Genomic DNA, 11,147 nt, shown 5'->3' with positions numbered 1-11,147 from the left:
TTTGGCCTTGGAGGGAGTGCAGAGGAGGTTTACTAGGCTGATACCGGAGTTGAGGGGGTTGAGCTATGAGGAGAGGCTGAATAAACTAGGCTTGTACTCGTTAGAGTTTAGAAGAATGAGGGGAGATCTCATTGAGACGTATAAGATGATGAATGGGATGGATAGGATAGAGGTGGAGAGACTCTTCCCGCTCAAAAAAGACAGTAGGACTAGGGGGCACAGCCTCAAGATAAAGGGGGGGGGCCGTTTAGAACAGAGTTGAGGAGGAACTTCTTCACTCAAAGGGTGGTGAATCTCTGGAATTCTCTGCCCGTTGAAGTGGTGGAGGCTGCCTCGCTAAATATTTTTAAGAAGCGGGTTGATGGGTTTTTGATAAGAGAGGGGATTAAGAGTTATGGGGAGAGGGCGGGAAAGTGGAACTGAGCCACGACAGATCAGCCATGATCTTATTGAATGGCGGGGCAGGCTCGAAGGGCCAGATGGCCTACTCCTGCTCCTATTTCTTATGTTCTTATGTATTTTGCTTTTATGCCCAGCAAGGGGAGTACGGCATAACAAGTTAAGCATGAGGTAGTCGTGTCTGGAGCAACAATATCTAAACTGATGGGGGAATCGGTTGCTCATTGGCTGGTTTGTAATGCAGTGACACCAACAGCGTGGGTTCAATTCCCTGACTGGCTGGGGTTATTCATGAAGCCTTCTTAACCTTGCCCCTGGCCTGAGGTGCGGTGATCCTCAGGTTAAATCATCTCCAGTCAGCTCTCTCCCCTCAAAAGGGAGAACAGCCTATGGTCACCTGGGATTATGGTGACTTTATCTTTTATCTAAACTTAGCAGCTATGCGTCATCAAATAGCTCATACAGAGCCAAATATCAAACGCCATAATATCAGGTGGCACTAGATATTGTGCAGCTATGGAAGGGAGACATCAAAGGTATATCCAACAAACCAGCTCACATTTCCCCCCCCCTCCAACCCCCAAGGTATCACTAGACTCATAGAATCTTACATTGCTGAAGGAAGCCATTCAGCCCATTGAGTCTACTACACCAGCCATAATACCTCCCAAACCCTATCCCATTATCCTATGCATTTAGCCTTGCTAGTTCCCCTGACACTAAGGGGCAATTTAGCATGGCCAGTCCACCTAACCGTCACATCTTTAGGCTGTGGGATGAAACTAGAGCACCTAGAGGAAACCCATGCAGACATGTGGAGAATGTGCAAATTCCACACAGTTAGTGACCCAAGCCAGGAATCAAACACAGATCCCTGGCGCAGTGAGGCAGTAATATTAACCACTACGCCACCATGCAGAACAAACCAGGCCATGTCATGAACTACACTCACCATCCGCAAAATAACAGGAGAAGCAGCAGAGCACAAAGCGCCTGAGAAACTGGAGAAAAATGGCTGGAGTTTGACTGCTTGTACAACAGTGCCATCTATTGCTGAGAATCCATAGTTATCTTGCCATAGACTTGCACTTACATACAAAAGCAAAATACTGATACTGGAAAGTTGAAATAACAGGAAATTCTGGAAAACGCTCAGCAAGTTAGACAATGCCTGTGGAGAGAGAAACATAGCTAACGTTTCAGGCAAATGACCTTTCTTCAGAACCAGAAAACATTTGCGATATAGGGAAGAGATGGTGGGAGAATTGAACATAATGGAAGGGCAGAGAGAGGGTGGAAAACAGAGAAATTAAAGAACAAAACTGATGATGCAAGGGAATTGAAGATAGCAATGGAATCAGCAATAAAAGGTGGTCTGAGAGAAGTTAGATAGTGTTATAGCCAGGTGAGAAGTGGTAGAATGGCTGTCCTCTCTTCTCACCTCTCGGTTGATCATAACAGGTGCTTTGCTTGTTGACTTAGTGAGCATTTAACCATTTAAATGCCGTGGCTGTGACACACACACAGACAAGTAGGAAATTGTGTTTATTGTCCTTATCACCTGATAGATAAAAAAAAATAAAAATGCTCCAACTCTCCCATGCACCAAGATACTCACACACACACAAACAGGTTTTTACCAGGAAGGTATCACCTCACACTTTTCAGAGTTGAATTCCATCTGCCACTCATTTATCCATTTGACCACTTCATCTATACCTTCTTGTAGTTCACCTCAATGTTTAAAAAAAAGGTCAACCTACTGACTTTACACCAGCCAGTTTCAATGTTAAATAATATCACAAAGCAGGGTTCAGAGTATGACACAGGAAATAGAATTCAGGGACAGGAAATGTCATCAAAAACACTATGTTCTTGGTACATGGACATAGTAACACGTTTATTCTAAATATGTTAGGTGATTTCCTGTGGGTTCGACAAAGGAAGTTGTAATTTGGAGGCAGAAGTCCCTTCACCAAAATCCCTTTATTTACAATTCCAACAGCAGTACACAGAATGCTATCAGTCAGCAGTCTACCTTCAGGAGTGCCAGAGGAACTGACACTCCCAGATAAATACAAGGAAAAGATTCCTGATTGGCTCATAAATGGACTCCTTAATCAGGGATCTCTTTTTCCAATAGACCAACCTCAATGGTCTGATTGAAGTCATTACAGAAGTAAAGCTAATGTGTAATCTACGGCTGAAGAAACCGAACGATAACCTGGATTTGCCGTGCAGACACATTCAGTTTCCATTCCGTTCATATTTTTATATACTTCTATTATAATTCGATGTTCAAGGTTAGAATTAAAAATGCACATGTAAACTTATCACACAGCAATTACACCCGAGCAGTGGTTTTACCAGCTGTCGTTGCAGACATCCTCTGTGTGCCAAATGCTGGGCAACGAGCTGTCTTTACTGCGTTTCTTACATCTGTACAAACTCACCTCCATCATGGTGAAATTGTCATTGTCCTCTTGTTCTGCACCCTATTTCATTCCATTCTCTCATCAAACTAACTAATCATTGGAAACAGAGTTGGTCTCCTCACTTTTATGGAATGAAACCTATTCCAAAAATTGTATACTGGGCTTTAGAGAGTGCAGAGCTACCCCTGTAATTTGGAGCTAGCAACCTTTATTTACGTCAGATAAATTATTTTGTTTTGATTTATTATTGTCACATGTATTAGCATACAGTAAGAAGTATTGTTTCTTGCGTGCTATACAGACAAAGCATACTGCTCATAAAGAAGGAGAGTGTAGAATGCAGTGTTACTGTCATAGCTAGGGTGTAGAGAAAGATCAACTTGATGCAAGGTAGGTCCATTCAAAAGTCTGACAGCAGCAGGGAAGAAGTTGGTTGGTACATGACCTCAGTCTTTTGTATCTTTTTCCTGATGGAAAAAGGTGGAAGAGAGAATGTCCGAGGTGCGAGGGGTCCTTAATTATGCTGGCTGCTTTTCCCAGGCAGCGCAAAGTGTAGACAATAGAGCTACACTGTGGTGTGGGGAGAAGGGTGGGGGGGTTGGGGGTTGTGGTATGATGGGAGGGCATGCATTAATGGGAGAAAGGTCCTTGCTCTGACAGCAGCCAGAATGTCGAAAAATTACCTAGGATTTGTCTGTTGTCGGCTTTAAAGCTCACACCAGTTGTCAAATTCCGTCCCCTAATGTGCAGCACCTGTCAATTGCCAGGCAGCTTAAACAAGTTGAAGCCAGGATTGCAGCCAGATTCAGGAGGAGGCCAAGTTGTGTACTTGCAGAAGGTACACCATCAAATCAAAGCTGGAACAAGGGCAGAAGGGAAGGGAAATCCGAGCCATATTGTCTGGCAACGATAAGAACCCACCTCCCATAAAGTAAAGACCCGGTGAGTTGTTGGGACAATAATATTCAACCACAGACAAAATTAAAACATGTGTCGTTGGATCTGGAAAATCAAAACCAACTACAAGAAGAGTTAGATTAAGGTACATTTATTGATTTAAAAAACATGATTGAAGAATTGATATCTTCATTGTTGAGCATCAGTACAATACAGCATCAGTTGAGAATTAGAAAAAGAGTGCTGGAAATCCAAAATAAGGCCAGATTTAAAACACTGAATTGAAAATAAATTACAAAGGTTAAGATGTTAATGGGGAGAAAAAATGAATAAAGGAATTACAAATTCCATTTTACAAATTGAATTCCTCTGGTAAGGAAATACCATCGCAATGTTTTGCTGAAGTTCCTTTTCAATACACACTTCAGCAGATTCATAATTAACCAGAAAATGTTTGGTTGAAACTTAATCTTTATGGATTCCACTGGTCCCATCACCCTGTGTTTTGCAACAGTTATCTCCATTGGTTATAACACTGATCAGAGTATTAAAAATTCAGAATTTTTAAAATAAAAAATATTTAAGTTTAAGCAAGTTACCTCAGTCCGCATCCCTTAGACACTTAAGTGAACAATAGCAGAGAAACATTCTTGAACATTATTCATTTAAGGCACTTCAAAATTCCAAATGCGGCAAAAATAACTGTTTAATCACATGCGTAAAGTTTGTAGGAATGGACTTATTTGTCGTTAACTAGCCTGTATGCGAAAATTATCAAACTGAGCCAGTTCAAAGGTGTGTGTTCCAATAGCTGCCCAGCCATTGTATGGTTTGAGTACACGTACGCCCTTCCATAGTAGGTTGCCGTTCAATAGTCCGTGTGCTAAATTGTCCTGGAGAGAGGATGAAATTAAAAAGGTGAATTATTGCCTCCTCAGAGCAACCTGATACAGCTGCATATACAATTTATGGTTCTTAATAAATATTGGCGATGCATTTGAAAGCAAATATTAAACATTTGTAAAATGACAGTAGAATCCCTCAAATATTTAAACTTGAAAAACCATGATAATTTATATCATGCCAGAATAGCTCCAGATTTCTCAGTGTCTGTATCCCGTTTTCACTAAACTTATTGTGGCAGCATGTGCAAAATGGCACAGTGACAGTAGAAGCATAAATAGCTCCAGAATGCAAGAATATGTAAAATTGCTTAACTACTTTGATGAGATAGGGTCAATGGGGGAAATGCAGTATTGATAACTTCTTTACAGTTGGCTGCTACGTTTGCAACAGCAATTACTTAAATCCGCAAGAAATCTTTTGGGAGGTACAAATAGGGGAAGATAAACCACATTTACAAAAAAAAAATATTTTTAACCTTCTCTCCCTCTGTCTCTGCAATTTGTGAATCACATAAGATTCTGCGAACAAACTAAAAAGATAGTGTGGGTGATAGCAAACATGGAAACCAGGCAAAATCTGTGGCATTAGCAATGCTGCCACTTTGACGAAACAGTTCCCTTAGCAATTATTAAACTTGGCTGATTAGAAATTGTAAAAGCCTTAATGTTCTTCATCGCAAATATAAACTTGGTTTTTAGATTAAATTTCTTCTAAACTTCTTTCTAAACAGAGAGGAGGTCACAGGATGTCAACTCTGAGCTAGAATTTTAAGGTGTGTTAACAATGGTGAATTACTGCAGAATGCTGAACATATTGGCATTATTTTATGAAAATCTGCAAATGCTTCAAGATAATTCTTCGGGATGAGAGAAATTAAAAAAAACTGTATTTTGCTCTTTAGGTAGTCATCAGAGATGTCCTGGCTTTAATTTTCCTTTAAAAGATAAATTAAAACTGAAGTTGTGTTTATGACATGGAATTTCATAAAGGAATAAATTTATTAAAAAAACTCTATATTACCTTAATGCTAAGAGTGAGAGTATGCCATGTTCCTGCATGTGTACCCGACTGACCTGATGCCAACACAACTTCAGCACCTGCAAGAGAAATGTCATGTATTGACTACTGCAAGAATGCAGCAATTGTCAGATATCAGCACCAAATTTGTCTCCAGACATTTCTGAGATGTTTCATGTTAACATTTCAATTCAATAACGCTCACAGAAAGGTCTTTAGGTTGAGATGAAGGACATCTGAAAGAAGAGGGAAGGATTCCCATTTTTCTCTTCATTAAAGGTGAATAATAAAACATGTTTTACTTCCATGTTTTCGTTAGTGGATTAATGTTAATGGGGGAGTATTAAAGGGCACTTTGTTTTGTTAAAAAGGATATTTGTTACTTTATTCCCACTGCCAGTCAGTAGCACGTAAAATTAATAATGGGACAAAGTTTCTCAGTAGATTAGAAATATTCTTTCACCTCTCAAATTAAGGTCTAATCTAACTCGGATTGAGGAGGTAAATACATGTAGTCTAAGACATCTTACGCATTTTTAAATAAGTTGTGCAAATGAGAGATCACTTAATGGGTTGTGTCCCTGGTTAAATTAAAATACAGGCAACAATAATGGCTGGGTGTGGTAAATGGAAACGTTTCATTGTTATAAGAAGGTAATGTGAAAAGTTGTGTGAAAACACATTGTTCAGGCATTTTAAACACAGACTTCCACTCTCTGTGAATCTGTACTATACCTGATCTAGGATTGCTTGAGAACAGAAAGTTAAAAAAAATGTTTAAAGAGACTGCTAGATAAACGTATCTTTGGTACATTATCTATTCTTTAAATGCAATTTAATCACCATCTGGGGAAACCACGGGATATAGAACATAGAACACTACAGCACAAACAGGCCCTTTGGCCCACAAGTTGCGCTGATCATATCCCTACCTAACAGGCCTATCTATAGCCCTCAATCCCATTAAATCCCACGTACTCATCCAATATTCTCCAATTCAAAATACGATTCTCATAAAAGACTCACAAGGCAATTCCCTAACATGCAATGTCTTAGTTCTATAAAACCCGGTTCTTTCTTTGAAGAGAAAGCTGGGACGACAGGTAGCTCATACATAGAAGCCAGAAAACAGCTACTTGTATTAGAGATGAATTTGCTGAAAACATTTTACAATATAAGCAAAATTATACCGCCATCTGAAAACAATCAAGGTTGGCAAGCATTTGAACTGATCTTGTATGAGGTACAATATGGGTTCTTTAGATGTCTCAGCGGGGAGCTCTTAAGACTTGTATGATTAAACGTGAACCGTTTATTGGTAGTCTTTAATTATTTATAGTTCCCAGGTTACTGTCGTGTATGGAGCTGCTACAGCCAGGCAGGTAGGTTACTGACAGAATGTTGTCTCTCTATAGACCGTTGCAAAATGATAGAATGCTGCTCCCCTGCCACATTGCTCCCGGGCCAGCTAATGCCACCGCCTGACTCCCACAGACATTGTCCCATCCCCACAACATTATGGATCCCCTTCTGCCCCCACCCCCTGCCGCCACCCAGCCTGATCGCAGGCCCCTCCCCCCTTCCCTCCCATCGATCTCAGGTGGAATTGCAGCAAATGCCCCCTCCCCCATCAATTCAATCCGAGAGCTGTTGGATACTCGGCACTTACCTCCTCACTAACTGGAGCATCTGAATCGGACTTTTGTACAGAATGTCTGTTTTGCGCTGTTTCTGGATGGGCGAACGCAGTGGTAAAGGGGGAAGTGCCAGTAAATTGGGCATGCAGCTATTAAGTCAATTTAAATGTATGCAAATGTATTTAAATGACCATTGTGCCTGTTTCGGGCACGCTCCTGATCGTGACCATTTTTGGGCTTAAGTAAAGGGGGAACTGGTGCGGAGGTGGGCACATGGATCGCACTACTTGCCTCACGCCCGACTTTACCAAGTTTTCACACCAAAAAACGTGAGCAACTTGATGGTAAAATCAAGCCATTTGAGTCTGGATGAATTTGTCAGAGCTCTGTTTGGGAGAAGAGTAGTCAAATGCAGTTGGAATCACAGGAATAATTTTACTCCTCAAGCCAGGCAATGCACCACATTGTCTCACCATTTATTTTGTCTGATAACAGCTGACACAGGACAAACTATAAATTGTTCAGGTGATATTTAGATTGCTGCTGAAGCTTTTAGTACAATCCACATAGCTGCCAGGGATAAATGATGAACAGTCTATATACTGTAAATTGAGCTAAGTCCAATGTTCGACGGTTATGGGGATAAGGTGGAAAAGTGGAGTTGAGGATCAGTCATGATCTCATAGAATCCTTACAGTTCAGAAGGAGGCCATTCGGCCCATTGAGTCTGCACCAACCACAATCCTACCCACGTCCTATTCCCGTAGCCCCACATATTTACCTTGCTAATTGACGCATGGCCAATCAACCTAACCTGCACATCTTTGGAGTGTGGAAGGAAACCAAAGCACCTGGAGAAAACCCATGCAGACATGGGGAGAATGTGCAAACTCCATACTGACAGTGAACTGAGGCTGGAATTGAATCCGAGTCCCTGGCATTGTGAGGCAGCAGTACTAGCCATTGAGTCACTGTGCCGCCCAATCTCATTGGATGCAGAACTTGACTCGATGGGCCGAAAGGCCTTCTTCTGCTCCTATGTCTTATGGTTTTCCTAAAGGTTCTGAGGCACATGGGCTCTTTACTGATTTAGTGTTGCAGCATTTTTCAGAACCAGTAAAGAGCGTCCTGTGTTCAAATTGTTCCTGAGACGTGTTGATGTCAAATACCAAATTTCAATTTCATCTGCTGGACTCACACATGGAACATTTTTAAAAAGGCAGTTTCAACTGTAAAAACAAGGATGCCAACTTAAGACAGCTGCCACTGGTCATTAACAGATTACCTTTGCTTCAGATATACTGCTGGTGAGAGGGGGCAAGTTTACAGGTATGTGCGGGACAAATTTTTCCACACAGAGGGTAGTGGAACGCACTGTCAATGGAGGTGGTGGAAGCAGGCACGTTAGCAATGTAGGTGTATCTTGATAGACGCACGAATGGGAGGTGAACAGAGAGATGGGAACTACGTATCGGCACAGGCTTGGTGGGCTGAAGGGCCTATTTTGTGCTGTATTGTTCTTTGACCTACTTTGCAGTGCTAATATTTGCTGGGTTGTGCAGGGAAAAGGGAAGCAATTTTCTTAATGAGGTAATGAGGAATATAAATAAAACCAACTACATCAAGATCTAATGGAAAAAAATGACTTACGGAGATCATTTGTAACTATGTAACTCCCGTTTGCAAAGATCCAGAAGAATAAGCCTGCAGCATGTCGAACATCTTGGCCGCCTTGGTTTACCCTTCCAGCAATAAACACACCTCCCGTATTAGCTTCCTCAATGAGAACGTCACAAGTTACACTCAGGTCTTTCCTAAAACAAATTTGGAGTTAGCATATCAACTAAAATAAACAAGGTCATTGACTGCCACAAAACCGAAATCAAATTTACAAATGTGTTCCTGTTGTGGTTGTACCAAGGGCACAAACTATTATAGATTCTTTCAAGTAAATGCTTCAGTTTTTTGTTAAAAGATCATTCATATAATTCTGGTACCACCTCAAAAATATTCAGATTTATAAAACCTTAGTACATTCAGTGCCTTTAATCGCAATAAGCAGACCGTACTGTGATAGCTCATTGTGATTATCTACTATTTTCTTGCTATTTACAGGGTGTACAGGATTATAATTAGGTTACTACTTGGATTCTTTATCTTGCTATTGACAGGGTATACAGGATTACAACTGGGTTACTTCTCGCTATTTCAACATAGAATACATCAATGTGAGCTGAAGACTGCCCCAGCTGACAACAGGATTGTTTAATAAGCTCTCTGTTGTGCACAGTTATTGGTGTAACTTTGTCCATCAATGTCCCTGATGGAAGACTGGGTAATACCAATTTAAACGGCAAGATTCAAATACTGCCTCCTGTTACAGTGGACCGCAGAATGTGCAAATCCTTAGGGAGGGAGAAGGCACCCGATGACATCAACTAGTTATTCTTCTCTACCCCAACTGGCCCTCAAGTGTGACTTGATGCAAAAAGACAGCACCGTAATATAAGGTTGTTCTTTTCTGCCTGTACGTTGTAACAGAGGGTGTAACAACACCTCAGAGAATGCAGCAGCTAAAACAAGGCAGCTCACATCACCTTTTCAAGGGCAGTTAGGGATGGGCAAAGAATGCTGGCTAGCCAGCGATGCCCAAAATCCTATACATGAATAGAATAGAGAGAAATTATGTTTATCATTTAGGAAAAACAAGATGTCACAGCAATAAATCAACTTTACTATCAGTAAAAGCAGTTTTATCATTAGAATATGAATTTGAACTTACAAATATTTTAAAATTAAGGCCAGGATTTTCTAGCCGTGTTGTGGAAGGACGCGACCCAGAACATTTTGGCGGCTCAGCCAAAAGTCCATTAATTTTTTTGGAGGGATCTAACGATCCTGACAATGTGTGGGGCCAGGAAATGCCATCCAAAGTTTTAAAACTCGAGGATACTTTTTCTTGCTCACCCTTCCCTTTTTTTTTACAATTTAATCTATGTCTTTTCTCTTAGGCAAAATTTCCTATTCTTTCTCTAATAAATTTAAAAATTGGCTTGAAACTAAACGTTGGCAAATGAGTGCATTTTTTAAAAATAGAAACTAATTGTCTGACAAAAATGGCAAGGTCGATACAGTGGCAGACGGTTGCTAGATAGGCAAATCCTTTGACCCTTGTATTAGGATGAGACAACTCACCTAGACAGTGTGAGGCTTAAAAATCGTGCGTAGGAATTGGAGTGCAATGAAAAGTTTAGATGTCAACAAAATTTAGTGTATTTGCCAATCAAAAAAATTATGCCTGCAAAGGAAGTTTTGTTCCTATTCACGTTTGGATATTTTAACAAAATGAAGCCTTACCATTTGTAGTCACCAATAACACTAATTGTTTGATCAGCATCACTCGCCCAAGTTATAGGTCGCTGCGTTACGACCTGGCGCAGGGTAAACACATGGTCACCAGGGTCTTTGTAGTTTATGAAGTATTCAAACACTCCTGTCTGGTCAGCAAAATTTGGTGCTTCACTGAATGGTGGAGCCTCTGAATCACAGTAAGTTTGGACAACGTTAGGTTTATTTTTGAAACTCCATCCATATCAACAGTCAGCATTCCAGAACTAAACTAATTCCAAGCCAATTTAAATTGATATGATAATTGTTGGAAAGAAAGGAAACAAAAAACCCCCACAAGAACACTGACCTATGTTCTGTAGCGTCTCATGCAAGTTCAAGAAGCTAATCTTTTAAATGCATCAGACCACTATCACATTTAAACAAGTGTAGTTAAACTTCTCACCATCAGCAACTTGTTAACTTTAATTTATGTTGCCAGGCCAGTCTTACTGAGCTCAGCCTCCAA

The 11,147-nt window shown here is 40.6% G+C and overlaps 1 protein-coding gene across 4 annotated transcripts in view; it reads right to left on the bottom strand.

Moving 5' to 3' along the window:
- Positions 1 to 3,866: 3,866 nt before the first annotated feature.
- The window catches only part of galcb (galactosylceramidase b), a 61,891-nt gene continuing 54,610 nt past the window's right edge, over positions 3,867 to 11,147 (bottom strand). For all 4 annotated transcript variants that reach the window (XM_080202341.1, XM_080202340.1, XM_080202339.1 and 1 more), the window contains 4 exons: positions 10,649 to 10,829; positions 8,942 to 9,105; positions 5,658 to 5,734; positions 3,867 to 4,624 (listed from right to left, as the gene is read on the bottom strand). In XM_080202341.1, the coding sequence (XP_080058467.1) occupies positions 4,481 to 4,624; positions 5,658 to 5,734; positions 8,942 to 9,105; positions 10,649 to 10,829 (566 nt within the window). In that variant the 3' untranslated portion in view covers positions 3,867 to 4,480. The remainder of the gene's footprint in view (positions 4,625 to 5,657; positions 5,735 to 8,941; positions 9,106 to 10,648; positions 10,830 to 11,147) is intronic.

Source organism: Carcharhinus amblyrhynchos, chromosome 14 (assembly GCF_965287045.1).
Source record: "Carcharhinus amblyrhynchos chromosome 14, sCarAmb.v2.hapA, whole genome shotgun sequence".
Classification (NCBI taxonomy): Eukaryota; Metazoa; Chordata; class Chondrichthyes; order Carcharhiniformes; family Carcharhinidae; genus Carcharhinus; species Carcharhinus amblyrhynchos.
Note: the sequence above shows the minus strand (reverse complement) of the source record. Positions and strands in the feature narration are given on the sequence as shown.